The sequence below is a fragment of the Opisthocomus hoazin genome, chromosome 13 (assembly GCF_030867145.1).
Source record: "Opisthocomus hoazin isolate bOpiHoa1 chromosome 13, bOpiHoa1.hap1, whole genome shotgun sequence".
In the NCBI taxonomy this organism is placed as follows: domain Eukaryota; kingdom Metazoa; phylum Chordata; class Aves; order Opisthocomiformes; family Opisthocomidae; genus Opisthocomus; species Opisthocomus hoazin.
The window spans coordinates 14,157,625-14,176,418 of record NC_134426.1 but is presented as its reverse complement, the minus strand read 5'-3'; the positions used below and the strand labels follow the sequence as shown (position 1 = coordinate 14,176,418).

Sequence of the window (18,794 nt, the reverse complement as noted above, 5' to 3'; positions counted from 1 at the left end):
GTCCTTTTGAGTCTTTGGAAAGAGTGCCAAGGGCAGATGAGGGTGGTAAAACAATTCAAGGCTAGAACATTCTGCGTGGGACTGTTCCGGAGACATTTGCACTTTGGGATCTGGGCTTCAGCAGGCGTCTGGGAAAGACCCAGCTCCTCTGTCTGAACATCGAGGTGTAAAGCGAAGCACAGAGCCCTGGTATTTATGGCTCTGTGCAAGCAGTAGCAAGGGCAGATTAGGGCCAGGAACAGCTTTCCAGCTAGCACCTTCTGTGTGCAAGCTATCTGGAGACAATTGCACTTTGGCATCATGGCCTCGTAGGTCATCCGAGAGACCAATAACATATGTTTTACCTTTCAGGTGGCAAGGCAAGCATGGAGGCCCAGTCATTCAGAGTCTTTGGAAAGAGAGCCAAGGGCAGATGAGTGTAGCAAAATGATTCAAGGCTAGCACCTTCTGTGTGGGAGCCATGTGGAGACGTTTGCACTTTGGGAACTGGGCTTCGGCAGGCTTCTGGAAGCAACCCAGCTCCTATGTTTAAACTTGGACGTGTAAAGGAAAGCGCAGAGCCCCAGTCTTCATGGCTCTGGGGAAGCAGTATCAAGGACAGATGAGGGCCAGCAACAGCTTTCAAGGCTAGCATCTTCTGTGTGGGAGGTATCTGGAGACAATTACTCTTTGGGAGCTGGGCTTTGCAGGTCCTTTGAGAGACCAATAAGATATGTTTTACCTTTGAGGTGGCAAGGCAAGCATGGAGACGCAGTCTTTGCGGCTCGGTGCAAGCAGTACCAAGGGCAGATGAGGGCCAGCAACAGCTTTCAAGGCTTGCACCTTCTGTGTGGGAGCTATCTGGAGACATTTGCACTTTGGGAGCTGGGCTTCAGCAGGCATCCGGGAGACACCCAGCATCTATGTTTCAAGTTGAAAGTTTAAGGGCAAGTTCAGAGGCCAACTGTTTGTGGCTCTGTGGAAGCAGTAAGAAGGGCAGACCAGGGCCAGCAACAGCATTCAAGGCAAGCACCTTCTGTATGCAAGCTATCTGGAGACATTTGCACTTTGGGAGCTGGGCTTTGGCAGGAATGTGGGAGAGACACAGCTCCAATGTTAGAAGTTGGAGGTAGCAAGGGAAGTGTGGAGGTCCAGTCTTTGTGGCTCTGTGCAAGCAGTAGGAAGGGCAGATGAGGGCCAGCAACAGCTTTCAAGGCTAGCACCTTCTGCATGGGATCTATGTGGAGATGTTTGCACTTTAGGAGCTTGGCTTTGTAGGTTTTCCGAGAGACCAATACCTTATGATTGACCTTTGAAGTTGCAAGGCAAGCATGGAGGCCCAGCCTTTGTGGCTCTGTGCAAACAGTAGCAACGGCAGATGAGGGCCAGCAACAGCTTTCAAGGCTCGCACCTTCTGTGTGGGAGCTATATGGAGACTTTTGCACTTTGGGATCTGGACTTCTGCAGGCGTCCAGTAGAGAACCAGGTCCCGTGCTTGAAATTTGAGGTAGCAACGCAGGCGTGGTGGCCCAGTCTTTGTGGCTCTGTGGAAGCAGTACAAAGGCCAGATGAAGGCCAGCAACAGCTTTCAAGGTCAACACCTTCTGTGTGGGAACTATCTGGATACGTTTAAACTTTGGGAGCTGGGCTTTGGAAGTGTTGGTGAGAGACCCATCTCACCTGTTTGACCTTAGAGGTGGCAAGGCAAGCATGGATGCCAGACTTTTTTTCTCTGTGCCAGCAGTACCATGGACAGATGAGGACCAGCAACAGCTTTCAAGGTTATCACCTTCTGTGTGGGAGCCATATGGAGAAGTTTCCACTTTCATAGCTGGGTTTCAGCGGACGTTGTCTGTCTGTGAATGCAGCACCATGGGCAGATTAAGGTCAGCAGGACCATTCTAGGCTAGCACCTTCTGTGTGTTAGCTATCACAATATGTTTGCACTTTGGGAGCTTGGCTTCAGCAGTCCTCCAGGAGAGACCCAGATGCTATGTTTGAACTTGGAGGTGGCAAGGCAAGCGTGTAGGCCCAGTCTTTGCGCCTCTGTGAACGCAGTGTGAAAGGTAGACTGACTAGAGCCAGCCATGTATTTCAATGCTAGCACCTTCTGTGTCAGCTATCTTGTGACATTTGCACTTTCAGAGCTGTGCTTCAACAATTGTCAGGTTGAGATCTAGATCCTATGTTAGAACTTTGAGGTGGCAAGGCAAGAACGGAGGCCCAGTCTTTTTTTGAACTGTGAAAGCAGTGCTGAGTGCAGATGCGGGCCAGTAAGAGCATTCACGGTTAGCACCTTCTGTGTGGGATCTATCTGGAAACGTGTTCACTCTGGGAGCTGGTCTTCAGCAGGCGTCCAGGAGTGACCCAGCACCTGTGTTTGAATTTTGATTTTGTAAGGCAAGAGCGGAGGCCCAGTCTTTGCGGCTGTGTGCAAGCAGTGCCAAGTGCAGATGAGGGCCAGCAACAGCTTTCAAGGCTAGCAGCTTCTGTGTGGGAACTATCTGTGATCATTAGCTGTTTTTGAGCTTAGCTCTGTCAGGCATTGGTTTGGTGGTTCCGCACAATGATAATCAATTTAAGTGGTTAAACTGCAGAAAGACAGCACTTTTTGGTCCTGCTAAACAGGAGGCATACTGTACCTTTTGTAACTGTGACAGTATATGGAAAAATAATTGATCATCCTGTACGAATATCAAAGAGTTTTAGTAGGGAACTGACTATATGCTTCCATGGTCAGCAGGATTAAGAGCTCCTGAATAGCAGCAGTACACATGTGCTGTAGAGCACTGCAGTGGGAAAGTGTAATATTGTATCCTGATGTGCACTAGTAGAGCGACACGTGTCCTCAGTACATTGCTAGCAGACTTCTTCTGTGATGGCTTCTGCTATTTTGCTTGAATAGTTAATTATTTATAAAATGGGCTGAATTTTCAAATTTTCTGCTCTCTCAGTAATCTCTCAAAGTGTCTTACTCCCTGTCTCACTCCAGGGCTCTTGTCCTCTAGCTCTCAGCACTGTGTATATGTTTGTCAACCTTTGTGCCATCCGTGAGTTACCCAGAATAAGTGTGAGAGCACTGCTTACACTACAAAAACTTGCTCCAGATTTTGATACTGCTGATATGGCTGGAGGGTGCAGTCGCTTTGCTCCAGTGGATGCAGGTGAGAGTTCTTCTGTACCAAATGCCCAAGGATCGGGGCTGATGCCTGACAGTCATTATAGAGACAATCGGGACATACAGATATTTGATGTCAGCTCATGAAAATAGAATGAAATTGAGTTCTCTTTGTTGTTCTACCCGACATTTGTTCATGTGCAGTGTTCATGTTCAGTACTAGATACTTTACAGTGTGATATCATAAAGACATGACATGAAAATATTTTGCAAGAACCGTGGTTATTTTTCACCCTCTCTTCATCCTGCTCTTAATCCTGAACTCTGCTTTCTCTACAAAGTAACAAACATAGAGACAAATCCTGTTTCTTTAGAATTATAGCAAAGGAGAGAAAATTGATGTATTATGTCTGAAAATGTTTTCCATGTGCCAGTTCTGGGAAGTGTCTGTAGTTACTAATGTCTTCCTTCTACAGAGCTGTTCTAGGAAGAAGCTATTGTCTCTCACCATGAAAAGCAAAGACAAATATAAAATAGGACTGCTTGGATTAAGCTATTTGTGGATTACTTTTTGGATTACATTTTATTGAGAAAAGTCCATGTTAAGGTTTAGCTTTCAGTTCGATTTTGTGACAGGGTTTTTTGTCAGTGGAAGTTGCTTATGGTGGCCTATCAGAGCTTGGTACAGAATGTCTTTTCTTCAGCAGCCTTTTTCTCCACAGTTTGATGAGGTTTCTTCTTGAATTTGTGTGTTCTGAATTCTTCTGTGATTTCGGAGGTTGACTTCCCTTTAGTTTCTGGGAGGAACAGGTAGATGAGAACCGCTGAAATGACCAGGACAGCAATAAAGATGAGGAAGCAAAAAGGACCAAGAAGCATCTGAAGGTAAAAAGAATACAATGAGTGATTTCCCTGACAACACTTGACCCTATAAATTCTTGAAAATTGTTGATTTGTCCCTGGAAATGAGGAATAAGTTTATTTTACAGGAGGAATATTTATTTATCTTTTTAATCTATTCTTGAGGCAGCAGATGATGTCTGAAGTCTAGGGAATTGTGTTACATAAATGGCCTCCATATGCCAGTAGCAATAAGGAATTCACAGCTTTGATCATCTGCAAAGCATTTAATCCTACTCACTGTCCAGACCAGCCTAGAAAACCAGCTTAAACTGATAGAGTCAAAGAGAAGATTTGAACCAAATTACGTACAACAGCAAAGGGGAAAATCATTCCGGTGAAAGTGAGGCCTAGCCAAATGACAATTCCACCAATTACAAAAGCGGAGGACCTTGTTGAGAGGGTGAAGATTTCATTCATGACAGATGCAACGGCACCAGCTGAGGAAAAACCATAAAAAGTAGAAACATTGTTGTAGTTAACCATATTCATCAAAGTGAGTGAACTAATGTCATGGGTCAAACACAGCCCCAGTAAGTCAGGCTACAAATCTAATTTGGGCAGTACAGCAGTCTCTATCTGAATTCCTCTACAGACTTCTCTTATGGTCCATGGAGAGAGAGAGATACCCCTGCAGTTTCTCTGCACCTAAGATGTACAAAATACAGAGATGAATGGCCCTAATGGCCTATTTCTCTGCATTGCCCGTAGGAGATACCTGGGTTCTGGTACTGTGGGAATTCTGTCACGTTTTCAAGACATTCATGGTCCTCACATAGAGCCCTTACAATCATAAAGGCTGCCATTTGAATTTGGAGACTGTAATAACTAAAAGTAGTGTTTAGTCAGGGAACTTTCAGAGTAAATATTGGTCTTAGACAAGTGAGGTCCTAACAGAGACCTGTAATTTTGGTTTTGGCATTGCTGACATAGGTGATTCAGAGTGTCATCAAGAGAGGATGAGAAAGTACAGAGCAATGGTAAGAGACAAACTGCGCGTCCTAACAGGTATCATTCTTTAGTAGAGTAGTATTTCACAGATGAATTGAGAAAACTGATATTTTAGAAGAGGCTACCTCTGCCCTTAGGCAAAACCAGAGATGGACCTGTTGAGCCTTTATGCAATGAACAACACTCACTAAACAAGTATTAGTGAATTGATTAACAAGTATTTTTTTGGCTTGAATCTGTAATCCAATGAGAGGAAACAGGGTCCCGTTTCATCAGGGTCTGTATCATATCAAATAATTTGTTAAAGAAGTTGTTTCTTGGGTAATTAATTCATCAAAAATTGGGACTCCCCCAATTTCAGTCCAAACTTATCTGTTGGTTTTCAAAGATATATTTACACAGTCTAGTTCTACTTCCATACATTCATGGCCTGTGCTTATCCATGTGGTCCAAGGTTTCCTGTTGTTTCTTTTATTGTCATACTCACCTGGTCCTATTCCATAGGCAATAATGAATAAAAAGATGAGAATAACACTGCAATAACGCATCCAGAGGAACTGATCCTAGACAAAGGCAAAAGGAGGCAAGAGAATGAAATTTAATTCTATAGCTGTAGCACAGCTGATCAAAACATATAGCAGAAGCAATATTTATGAAAAAGCCCATTACACTGGGCTCTGTAGTAGATGCTCACTAGAACTACTGATCTCTCTATACTGAATACAGTGGAAAGGCAAAAGTACCCTGCAGTGTCATATCTACAGGGGTGAGCTGAATTGCACCCCGGTCTGAAAAACAAGTAACAAATTCCAAGGTAATTATAGCATGGGGAAAATTGTTATTGATTTAACGTACTTATCTAATTGAATTAGACAAATTCAGAGAAATGTTTAAACCTCTTATGAATGAGAAGATATTTGTGAAACAGAAAGAAACTGAAAGTTTATGGGCTGAGGCCAAGACTGCAATGCAGTGCAAAACACTGGCACTACTGAAGATGCAACACTGGGTTCCTCACTATTTTCCACCATCCTGACTAGAAGTAGCTAGAGAGTTGCATTATGTAGCTGGTTCACTTGTACCAAGGGTGGAAACTGGTGGTTGTTGGACGGGTCAGTACACACCACTTCTGTTGCAGGAGGCATGAGATCGCAAATGGGAAAGGTGACAGCAAGGATGCTCATCTAGGTATTCGAAGGACAGCAGAGCAAGACACAGGTGAGGTCTGGAGAGGTCAGGCAGGCAGAGAGCTGGAGGAAAGGTATGCCAGGCCAATGATTTTACAAAATGTTTTTCACTGGCTGTTTGACAGTCTGATTAAAAAATATGAACTACAAGGCAGTACAAAAAGAGCCTTGCTATGAATTTGTATTCAGAACATTTTGGACATGAAAGCTAAGGCTGACTGTCTGCCGTCCTGCACAAAGAACTCTGATGCAGGTCCGTGCCCACAGAGACATTTGCTTACGCTTAGTAGAAGACTTGTTTCAAGCAACACCAGTATCAGTGCCATCAGCAAATAACCACCCCACAGTAGTATTCGGCGTCCAAAACGATCAATAATGGAGCTCTGCAGAGCAGAAAAAAAAAAGCATATCACCTGAAACAAATCAAGCATTCTTCCTGAGTTCTTTTTACTTTAGGCTACACAAATCTTATTGGTACCAAGTTTGTTATATTACTTAATTTTATTTAATTTAGTTATTTATTTTATTTAATTTATTTTGTTATTTTATTTAATTTCTGCTAGCCTCTCTAATGCTATGAATTACCATCACTGCCCAGTATTGCAGCTACTTATTCGTCAACACCGTAATCAATGGAAAAATGTTATGACTCCATTCACATGCATAGATATACACAATATATGGAAATAAGTATACATATTTACACCTGAATGACTCTCGATTTATGTCTGTATGAAGAAGAGAGGGATATTTATAAGAAATGGGAAGAAAAACGTAAAAGGTGGGACAAACTTTGGAGTGGATGGTAACAATAACTTTACAGATTTATCTAGTACCACAGAAGAATTCTTTAGTTCATGAGGAGAAGATTCACTTTCTTTAAGGAAGAATAGACTCAGATCAAATGTACTTTAACTCTTAAAGCCCCAGAAAGGTCTGACTTACACAGAAGATGATGGAAATGAGCTCAGAGATCGCAACTCCTAGAGATACATAGGGGATTATGCTTTCCTGCAGGTTGGCCGTCTGAAAAATTTCTGAGGTGTAAAAGGTGATCTGGGAAACAAGAAACATTTTCAAAATGAAGCATAGTCAGCAGATGTGATATGTTCTCATCCACCATCACTTACAACTAGATATATCATCACTGCAAAAGGAGCAGTACTGTATTTGGGCTTAGTGGATGTGACATACCTCCTTGAGACGTGAAAAATCAAAAGGTTAATAGAGATAAAGAAGAGATATTTGAAAGTCCAATAGGGTAGAAAGCGACTTGAAAAAAAGCATACTGCCTGTAAGACATGGGAAAAAGATGTTGTTTTGGCCAAGAGGAAAAGGAAAGGGACAAGACAAGGAGTGGAGAAAAAGAAATGCAGATCTCAGTCTTAGCAGATCATACACTGTCATACAAACTGTTGGTTCTGTTGCTCTTTTCCACCTGCTAAGCAGAGGCTGTTCATTTGCAAAGTCCCTGATGGACTGGGCACCATTTCCCTGTCAGCAGAGCACAGAGGTGCCTGCTCTGCCCATATCGCTGGCAACTGTAATGAACTAGCTCCAGCAGAGCGTACATGCTTAAGCAAGGCTTATGGAGAAAGACCCATAGGCAAGTTGTAAAAATGATGCCCAGAGGAATGACTATTAGCTTGGCTGTATTGGACTGAACTACCTTTATGCTGAAACAACTGAAAGGTAATTACTTAATGGATAAATCTCTTTTATCAAATGGAACGAAAATTGGGTGGCAATAGCTGGCCATCTGCCAATGCAGAAGTCAAACAAAGTGAGCTGGAAGTCTAGATAAATTGGTCTCTGGGCTGTAGAAACCCTTAGGGTATTTATAACCCTTTCTCCTACAGAGTCTTTAGAAAGAATGCAACAGTGCCCTTGCAGGAACTTATGCAGAATTGGATCTCTCGTATTTCCACCCGAGAAGCTCACTTAAAGGTATGAAGAATACTAGCAATGATACCACAGATCTTCACAGGCAGTGGGCTTTGTGTGAGGAGGAATAATGTAGATCCAGAGGAAAATGACATGTTGGAGTTGTAGTGCTTCAGTTACTTAATAGTAGACTTAAGAGTGGAAATAGGGTGTACTCAACTGCACTCAGGCCACAGAGCTGTAGACTCAGTAAAAGGAGGAGCATGGCACTCAGCTGTGGATACACGGATGGTTCTTTCAGCACCTCTAGGATGTTCATGATTTTGGTGCCTTTTGTCACTGCCTTTTCCTTCATCATGTCATCAAATTCTGTTTGATAATTCCCTTCTCCCCAGAGTTGCTTCATGGCTGCAGAAGAGACAGAATGAAGTATGCTCTTCCATCATCTGATCCACTTGGAGTTCTGTATTATTCAACTTATAAAGACATTAAACATTTGCAGTTTAGTTTCCTTGGTTTGATTCATCAGTCACTGAGCAAAGAACTAGAACATCACTTACTGGAACATGCTGGGACTTCCCTAGAAAATGGCTTTCAACTTGCTGCAGTATTTAGGGGTAGGTCTTAAATATTTCTGATGAGTCCGCTTAGTCTGGAGGACTTTAGTCATGTAATTATCAAGAAATCTGTACCTGGCTAATAGAAAACTGATTCCCTCTATCAGCCTCACTTTCCCAAAAATTATGGTTTAACAAAGTAAGGATCTAAAGTTTTGTTTTACCTTTGAAGCAACCAGCCTTGTCTCCTTTTTGCAGCAAGAGATAGGGAGGCGACTCAGGAAAGAATGGCAAAAAGAGCAGTTGAATCAATGCCACCAACCCAGAGAATGACAACAGCACATTCCACATGTCTTCAGTTCCTAAAAGATCTCTATAAAAGACGTTAGAGTGTATTTATAGTCCAGTACAATTACAGTCCATAGGTAGTACGGTATTTTCTAGATCCTAGACTAGCTAAATAGACAGAATATACACAGAGACCTTGAGAAGATAAATTGAAATAGAATATCCTTAGGCCAGGAGAAGGGAAACAGACCAATACTTCAGTTCTACTGCAAGACTGAGATTTTTCTCATAATTGGAATATTTTCTAAAGATCAGTGAGTTAGAATATTGCCGCAACAGCTCTTGGAACAAATACTGCAATTCTGCATGAGTTTATCAAGAAATTAGCAGAGACTTCAGATCTCAAAAGTTTACTAAGTATGTTTACATACAAGCTTGTCTTATTAACTTCAGCAGAGAGACTGTACTTCCAGCAATGGATTCATCCTTTCTCAAGAGAATGGCCGTTCTCTGCCCAGTGAATGACATGGAAAGTGACTGGTATGGGGTAGATGCATCCTTTTTGACAGATGTAGTTAAGCAAAGTAAAACCCCACCCTTACTATATGTCCATTTCTAGGACTGGGAGGACAATACTTCCCTGCCATGCAGAAGACAAATAAACAGAAAATAGGATGAGAAGGAGTAGCACAAGTACCGTAATCCAAGAATTCTTGCTACAGCTTTTCCTAGTGCAAGAAACACAGAGGAGGTCACATTTACAAATCCACGCAACTTCTTAGGTGAGATCTCTCCAGCATACTGAATATGGGCATTCATATGTATTCCTAAAGTGAAAAAGATAGGAGAGAGAGCTAAAGCTGTAGAAAGCAAGAGAGATGGTCCCTGTTCATTTCACCTTCAGCCAAAGGTAGCTCTCTCCTCTCTCTTCTGAATTGTTTCCTATATATCCTCCACAATAAGCAGGCTGAAAATGTAACTTTAAGTAAAATATTTGGCTTAACCCATCAGATCTCTGTCCCACCAAGACCTCTTGAAGGCTAAGGACAGCTCATCTTATCTTTTCCCAATCTGTTCCTGTACTGTGCATGCCCAGGTACACCCACCAGGAAGATTTCTGTATCCAGCCAAAAGCAGTCACATTAACATGGAGTAGTGGGGACTCCTACCAGCACCGATGCCCTCAAGGAAGCGCCCAATCAGGATCATCTCAAAGGATCTGGCTCTTCTACTGAAGCCAGTATGCAGCGTGGCTATTATTAGGACCACGTCATTGAACAGCAGACATTTCTTCCTGCAACAGCAAACAACATGTGGATATGATCCACGTCGTATTTCTTCCTCTTTGACTAACATGTGCCTTTTCTCCTCTAGATTTACAGAACAAACCATGGCCATGTTTAAATCCTTTGCTTATAGGGCAACCTTATCCGAATATGAAAAGGAAGGATGTCTTTGAAGGGGAGTGGAAAGGGAGAAGCTAGATTCCTCTTTTCCACACTAACACTATGTGAGCACACCATGAGGCTGAAGGAAATTCCTGCAGGATAAATACTGATAAGGAATGGTCTTTTTCACTTCTTTCCTGTGGGCAAGGCTCCCATCTCAAACACTGCACATGTTCCCAGAACAACGCAAATCCACCTTCACTGAGGACTTGCTTCATTGCCCACATTAAGCTAGAGAGTTCTGGTTTTTTCCTTTATGGCCACCCTCAAAGAGAGGGTTCTGAATGTGGCTTGAGAGACTTCTGCTTATCTTTACTGACACTCTGATTATTCTGACAGAGCAATAAACCAGCATGATTTTTTAAAAGGCTGCAATTAATTCAAAAAAGAAAAAAATTTTAAAAAATCCTTTGCCTACAGAATATCTATCCCCTTCTGCACTACTGCAGTGTTGTTTGGCTCCCTAGGGCATTACTGCCCAAATAAAGAAATTTAAGAGATTTATTTTTTACTAAAATTTCAGCAAAAATACAGGAATTTCGTTGACAAGGGAATCAGAAATAGTTGCATATTCTTGTCTCTATAATGTACCTAGGTGTAGTTATATATGCTAAGTAGAGTAAATTCTGCACCAGAACAGGGCAGTGAGAATTCTGACATCCATTATAACAGGTGTGTAATATTTAATTTCTTCCCTTGTTGCAGCCCTGATTAGTGAACTGTTGGGAAATATACTTACTTGCCATATTTTGCAGTCAGGTACCCACTACACAGACACCCTATCATTCCACCCACACAGTACATAGACACGATGAAGGACCACAATAATGTGAGTGTCTCCTGGTGCAGCACAGAACCATATCGCTCCAGCCAGGTTTCGTTTATAAACTTCTGAATGTACTGGGACAAAGAAAGAGATTTTCATTTCACTGAGGCACTGATTACAGCAGTTCTTCATTGTGTTTAGAGCTTACAATTTAGCTTAATAGTCATTACCAAAAGCATGGCTATGGGACTTGTTTGCACATTAGGATTGGTATTTCCTCTCGTACAGCCTAATAGTGTAAGAGAATATTTCAGAAATTAATTACACACTTCTGCGTGTTGAATCCTGATTCACTACACTAAAATATTGGGATCTTTTATTGATTCTTGCAAAGTGCATATGTTCTTGAGTGCAAGTAGAGGACAGAAAGAGAAAAGGGCTGAACTGAAGGTTGAGACTCAATTAGCTGTTTTTAACCTTTTTCTCCATGGCATAATCTTTAAGAAGGGTGCTTCAATATGTTGTTTCCACATGTTGTTCATTTTCATTTTAGAGGTGTTAGAGGGGTTTTATAAAAGAAAAAGAAGTTTATGGAGCCACTGAAACTTCCACTGTCCCTCCGTTCACCCACAGACGACAGCAGGAATAGTGTTGTTTTTCCATTTTTTTCAGCCTTTCTGATACTCTGTGGGAAGTTCTCTTCGGAGCACAGCTCCTAACAGTAATGTAAACTCCTCTGACAGTGGACATTATGGGACTGGAAAGAGCTGGGAATAAACTCGTGTAGCAACACCTAAAGATTTTTAAAGCATCTTCAGTGTATAAGGCCTAGTCCCATGAAGAGCACTAACAGATGTGATTTTATGAAGGCTTTGCTTACCGGAGAAGTATAATTGATCACAGACATTTGAAAACCAGATAGGTGGGTTCCACCAATTCCTAGTACCATAATCATTAGCAATAGCTTCCGGTATTGAACCTGTCAAAGATGATGAAACACATCTTAAGTTCCTGATACCAGCACGGCTTTCAGACCATGAGATAATTTATGGGATCTTGTATCTTCATACTTCTATAATTAAGAAGCCTTTAAAATGCAAAAATCCATTTTGAATTTTTCAATAACCAAGCAAAATTGCTGGGAAATTATTGAAATGCAAATCTGCACATTCCTTTATGTTCCTCTCCTGGTTATTAAAAGCCTGAAAAGATGCACTCTCTTATTCTATTAGCTCGCCACAGAAATTTAAAAAAAAAATCATAAAAGCCTTGTTCAGATAGTTTGTGTTTGCTTTTGTACTAGTGAGAAGCTACAGCTTTCTTGAACCCTTTCTTTCTTTCAACTTTGACTCCTCAAAGACATTATTCACCAGTTTCCAAAGATTTATCAAGTCTGTCCTCTTAAAACTTTTTTTTTTTACATTTCATTTTTATTACCCCCATAGAAAACTGCACCTTTAGAGCCCCTACTTAAATGACTCCTAATTGAAATGCTGTGTTTCCATGACGTGTACTGGATTTTAGAGCACTCTTCACCAGTACTTATGTTTTCAGGCATTTAATCAGGTCACACTCTAAACAGATGAGAACGGTCAAATACTCTTGAGAGCACAGGGCAGTAGAGTGGGAGGGTTTTTTCTGTTTTGTCTTTTTCATTGCTACTATTTTCTCTATCTTCCTCAAAATGCTTATTCCTTCCTTGTTTCCCAGGTCCTCTTTTGACCCTCTCACTCTGTTGTATTTCTAATATGTTTTCTGGAGACGTCATGTAGTCAGTCTTATTGCTGAATCGTTGTTCCCAGCATGTGCTCTGTTGCTCATTTTTGTAACAAGAAGGACTGTTTGAGTGCCTTTGCTGTAATCTTTAAAGATCATGCCGCTGTTAGTGACTAGGGCTAAAAGACAAGAAGTTGGATACTCACCAGGTCGGAGAGGAAACCATCCATTTCCCCTTGAAAATCTGACTGCTCCGAGAGCCCTTGTCAAGTCTGCCAGAGATCTGTTTTCTACGCTTAGATTGTAAGAAGTTGGGATCATAGCACAGAAGTTAAATTCTAACTATGTGGCTTTTAGTGAGCTGTGTCCTCCAACACTGGCCAGGGACTCTTCTTGCTGGTTTAATTATTCTAAGATCCAGATATGCCAAGCTAATTACAACATTGGTAAATGTTTATCCTCCTTGTATTGGGAGCAGTCCCCCTTACTTGCACTCCTAAAACAACTGCATGTTCCTGTTGTGGGGGGCTCAGATGGTGCTACCATCTTCATCTACCAAGAGTCCCTCTTCACCTCTCTGACAAGCGGCTTAGGCAGAGTATGATTTCCTCCTCTCCAGTCAACTACAGAGATAAGCCACTTCATCTTGTGGCTGAGCTGTAACACCTCTTTTCTTGCATGCTATAAGATTTTCAGTTGCTTGAAGTGATTTGAACAATTTCCCAGTTGCAGGACACGAAGTACTTGAATATTGGCATCTTGCGTCCTTGCTAACATCTAGTTCTTTAGAGAGGTCCCACTGTTTCCAGAACCACTCAGAAGCCTCACTCTTACATCTCTGTAACAACGGAGATGGCCTAATGTGTGCCAGAACAGGATGCTCATTCTGTTCTGGCTTGAGGGCTGATTTTAAGAGGTATTTTTCACCTTAAAAAACTTCATTTTGAATGAAGTAAAGACTTGACTATTTACAAGGAGTGTAAGTTAGTTCTGGCTTCCTTCAGGCTTATATTTATTAAATATAAAATTTTGTACTACATTAAATACAGCATAGTTCACCCTATACTATAAAGATTTAGCTGTTTACGGTTAGTGCCAAAAGAGGAGGTGGGAAGGCGGAGTTACGGTTCCGAAGGCAACAGAAGTTTTGCTCAGGAGCATAGTGGAAGCACTGCCATTCCTCCTACAGTTTGCTTTTCACGTTGCAGCAACTGACAACTCAGCCCCATGCTGTGCCCCGGGCTGCGTGCCCTACAGCACAGAGCAAGCTTGCTGAGTCACTCCTTGACCTTTATCCTGCTACATGTCCCAGTAACACTCTCCAAACCCTCTGCCTGAGTGTCTTGTTGCACATCAGTACAGTGAAATAATTCAAGCTGAATTCTTCTTTCTACCCACTCCATTTTCATTCTCCCAGAAATTTTCATCTTCATATCAGCTGTTGTGGTGCATTTCATTCCTTCCCCTCTCAGCAAATACCTCTCAAATGTTCTAACTTCCTCTTCTGAAACACCAAAGCATCATCCTCTTCAATAACTGCTAAAAAAATTCCTGTCTTTATGTAGGTTTTCTCTTGCTTCTTACAAATGCCCCCTCTCAATCTCCAGCCACTTCAACACTGGGCACTACCCTCCCCTCAGCCAAAGGTTTTGCTGTCACAGAGATGACTGACTGCAGTCAGATTGTCCAACTGTCCCCCGTTTTCTCTTACCACCAGCACCCAACTTTATGTTCTAGGATCAGATCAGAACTGGGTCCAGCAGAGTATCCCAGAGCTGTTAGCTGCAAATAGCAGTTGTAGGCAAAAGCATAAGAATGGAGCAAGTGTGCAATAATGCTTTCCCTGTGAGCCTTCCAAGCCCCAGTGATGTGCCACCCTGGGACTTTGTCAGTCCTAACGGTGTCTTTAGGTTTGCTCCTCCCACACATTTACCGAGATCCTTTGAACTCTTGTAAACTTTTGTTCTTCCCAGCTCCTGTGGTGGAAATGTCTAATGAGATAATTGAACAACCCAGTGTTACATCTTGCTTTCTGTCAGGACACACTAAGAGCTACTTTTTAAATAATTACCCCTCTCTTTTGCTGTTTCTCTCATTTTACCTTTACTTTCCTTTTAACTTCTTCTGTTTCCTGTATCAAATTTCAGTGTCATAGCTCTGTTTCCAGACCTTTTCATGCTGTATTGTCCCTTGCAAGCTTGTTTTTATTTTTCTTTTCCCTCTCAAAGGGGTTCTGCAGACCAACAGCAAATAATTTTGCTAAAGCAGGGTTCAGGTACCTTAGAGCTGGGCCATGGGCCGGGAGCAGATGAGCCTGAATGGACTAGAGGGGAAAGCAGGATTTGTTCTTTGAGCTGAGGATGGGAAGCTTGGTTGCTGGAAGGCAGGACACTCATGATGGCTCCGGGTCTTTCTGGAGAGGTTTTTAAACACTTTGCCATGCAATACTCTTAGCTTGAAGGGATTTTGTTTTCAAAGATGCCATATGTTGCGCTTGGTGATCCTGGAAATGAAATAGATACACTGCAAATTCACAAGTACTTCTTTAACCTTTATTCCAAACCCATGCTAGTTTATGGGCATGTTAATGATCTACCATGCTTTCCCTGTTGAAGACAGTATTTACTAGTAGGAAGGAAGAAGGGAAGAAGTCAGGCAGGCTGGACAAGACCATGCTGTAGAAAGACATGTATAAGGAAATGAGATTTTAGTGTCTTGTAAGACACTAAACTTCCTTACAGGGAATCAGTAAGGTTGAGAAAGACTAGACCAAATAAAGACTTTTAAAATCAAAAAGGTCTTACCTAATGCTTTCTTTTCAAAATACTTTAAATGCTTCTTCGTTCTTTCCCACATTTTTGATCAGAAGAAGGAATATATGTTGGTTCTTACTGTGGTGTTCTGCAATACATGACCTCTGGCCTTGAAACTATAAACTTTGTCTAGTTCTTTTTTTTGCAATATGATGATTGTTATAGGAAGCACGGCTGTGTTGAGGAGTCCACTGCTCTTGGTATTAGCTCTTGGCACTGCTAGAAATATTGTTAGAGGACAGTGTGAAGATAACACAGCAGGAGCCCTAGGGCTATGAAGGAAACTGTTGCTTGAATATTCAAGTCCTTTTGCAAGTTTCATTGTGCAGCATCTGCAACAGTCAGTACTGAAGATGCCATTTCCAGAACAAGACAGACATAATATTCCTTCACTCCAACAACACACTCCCAGAAGACAGGCTCTCCTCTGTCCCTGAGTCTTCAATCAATGAAATCAAATCCAGGCACGATCAGTAGGATATCTTAGTCACTGCTTTTTTATTTCCTTATCAGTAAACAGGAAAGCATGAAGAAAAGCAAGACTGTGTCACGTCGTATAGCAATGAATACAAAAAGTGAAGCCCTTTTTACCATGTTCTGTAATGCGAATGTGGAGTATCCAGAGACCTGGAGAGAGGAGCAAACACTCAGACATACAGATTGGGTTCTCCGGGACTCTTTTTGTCTCATCGGTACCTGTTACTCTTGGGAATTCTTTCCCATTGAAACCCAGTGTTCCTTCTCTTTGACATGAAATAACCCCAGGTTGAAAATCATAGAATCATAGAATGGTTTGGGTTTGAAGGTACATTATAAATCAGGTAGCTCCAACCCCCCCTGCCATGGGCAGGGACACCTTTCACTAGACAAGGTTGCTCAAAGCCCCATCCAACCTGGCCTTGAATACTTCCAGGAAGGGTGCATCCACAAGTTCTCCAGCACCTCACCACCCTCACAGTAAAGAATTTCTTTCTAATATATATACTAAATCTACCTTCTTTCAGTTTAAAGCCACTGCCCCTTGTCCTATCACTACATGCCCTTATAAAAAGTCTCTCTCCAGCTTTCTTGTAGGCCCCTTCAGGTACTGGAAGGCTGCTATAAGGTCTCCCCGCAGCCTTCTCTTCTGCAGCATGAACAACCCCTAGTCTCTCAGCCTTTCCTCATACAAAAGCCCTCTGATCATTTTTGTGGCCCTCCTCTTTGCCTGCTCCAACAGGTCCAGGTCTTTCCTGTGCTGGGGACTCCAGAGCTGGACACAGGACTCCAGGTGGGGTCTCACCAGAGCGGAGTAGAGGGGCAGAATCACCTCCCTCATCATGCTGTCCACACTGCTTTTGCTGCAGCCCAGGATACAGTTGCCCTTCTGGGCTGCGAGTGCACATTGCTGGGTCATGTTGAGCTTCTCATCAATCATCACCCCCAAGTCCTTCTCCTCAGGGCTGCTCTCAATCCATTCTCCGCCCAGCCTGTATTTGTGCTTGGGATTGCCCCGACCCATGTGCAGGACCTTGCACTTGGCCTTGTTGAACTTCATGAGGCTCGCTTCCCTCACTTTATGAAGGACCTTCTCAAGGTCCCTCTGGACAGCATCCCTTCCCTCCAGCATGTTGACTGCACCACACAGGTTGGTGTCATCAGCAAACTTGCTGACAGTGCACTCAATCCTACTGTCCATGTCGCCAACAAAGATATTAAACAGCGTCAGTCCCAATACCGACCCCTCAGGAATGCCACTCATCACTGGTCTCCAACTGGGCACCGAGCCATTGACCACAAGTCTTTGAGTGTGACCATCCAGCCAATTCCAGATGCACTGAGTGGTCCATCTGTCACATCCATGTCTCTCCAATTTAGAGACAAGGATGTCGTGTGCCACAGTGTCAAATGCTTTGCACAAGTCCAGGTAGATGACATCAGTTGCTTTGCCCTTATCCACCAATGCAGTAACCCCGCTGTAGAAGGCCACCAAATATGTCAGGCACAATTTGGCCTTAGTGAAGCCATGCCGGCTATCACCAGTCACCTCTTTATTTTCCATATGCCTTAGTATAGTTTCCAGGAGAATCTGCTTCATGATTTTGCCAGGCACAGAGATGAGACTGACTGGCCTGTAGTTCCCCAGGTCTTTCTTTTTTCCCCTTTTTAAAAATGGGGGTTATGTTTCCTCTTTTCTAGTCAGTGGGAACTTCATCAGACTACCACAGCCTATGTTGTAGTTTGGCTATGGCCGGCAACAAAAGGGCCACATGGTTACTTTATTGCCCCTCCCCCCGCTGTGGTGGGAAAGAGAATGGAAAGAAAAAGGCAATAAACTCGTGGGTCTGGATCAGGACAGTTTAACAGAACAACAAATGAAGCAAACAGTAACAACAATACTGATAGGGAGAATACACAAAACAAACAGCAAATAGCACAAAGCAACTCTCACTGCCTCCCACCCCGCGTGCTCCCGAGCTGCAACTCACTTTCCCCCGCCCAGCTCCCCCCACCGGAACTCAGCATGGCGGCACATGGTATCGAACACCCTGTTCTGTTTGGCCATGTTGGGTCAGCCTGCCCGGCTGTGTCCCCTCCTTGCTTCTGGTGAAAATTAACGCTGTCCTGGCCAAACCCAGGACACAAGTCTAATTGTAAGCTGGGGAAACAGCGCCTATCAGTTCTGCGCACTGATAGGCAAGGTATTCTTCTTCTACCAGATTAAAGAGATAAACACTTCTTTTCATTCAGACTGAAGCTCCTTCTTTGGGAAAGCTCAGCAGCACTGACTTGTTAATAGGAGCAGATAATTTCAATGTGAAAACTCTGTCTTCTTTTTCTCTCATCTTCAGAATTATGCTGCACATCTGAACCTTCCACAGTCACTTCTTTCAATAACTGTGGAGTCCTGGTTTTGGTAAGAAAAATAGCAGATCCTGTGTTTTCAGTTTACTCTGCTGCTAACATGCATGGACTGACAAATACTTTATTTCTTTATAAACTGTGCTTAATTTTTTTCTGCAGATAATTTAATTTAGCTCATATTTCAGCAGTTGGAGAGAACCAAGTTCGTCCTGCACCCTGCACTGCAGGTGAGTATTTTTAAAACACATATTTCCAGTTTGTGGAGCAATGGAGCCACTCTTGCTTAGCGAGGCTTCTGGGCATTACAGTAATCAAAGAGCAAATTATGAAGTGGAGAGTGTTA

General features: G+C 42.6%; 1 protein-coding gene across 1 annotated transcript; it reads right to left on the bottom strand.

Annotated features, from left to right (window-relative positions):
* Positions 1-3,700: 3,700 nt before the first annotated feature.
* On the bottom strand, positions 3,701-13,081 carry LOC104328224 (solute carrier family 2, facilitated glucose transporter member 11-like). Its single transcript, XM_009933215.2, has 12 exons — positions 13,001-13,081; positions 11,959-12,057; positions 11,052-11,212; positions 10,034-10,158; positions 9,562-9,691; positions 8,801-8,949; positions 8,240-8,427; positions 7,081-7,191; positions 6,417-6,518; positions 5,436-5,511; positions 4,310-4,437; positions 3,701-3,976 (listed from the first exon to the last, which is right to left on the bottom strand). Exons 1-12 carry the CDS (start codon positions 13,022-13,024, stop codon positions 3,770-3,772), a joined length of 1,500 nt encoding a protein of 499 aa, XP_009931517.1. The 5' UTR covers positions 13,025-13,081; the 3' UTR covers positions 3,701-3,769.
* Positions 13,082-18,794: the final 5,713 nt, after the last annotated feature.

Bases quoted from the DNA above. Each gene is read 5' to 3' on its own strand.
- LOC104328224 (XM_009933215.2), bottom strand. From the start codon at position 13,024: ATGGATGGTTTCCTCTCCGACCTG. The intron at 4,438-5,435 runs GTGAGTATGACA...GTTTTTCCTCAG, and splicing joins TGCCTATGGAATAGGACCAG to CTGGTGCCGTTGCATCTGTC. The intron at 3,977-4,309 runs GTACGTAATTTG...TTTTACCTTCAG, and splicing joins TGATTTTCCCCTTTGCTGTT to ATGCTTCTTGGTCCTTTTTG.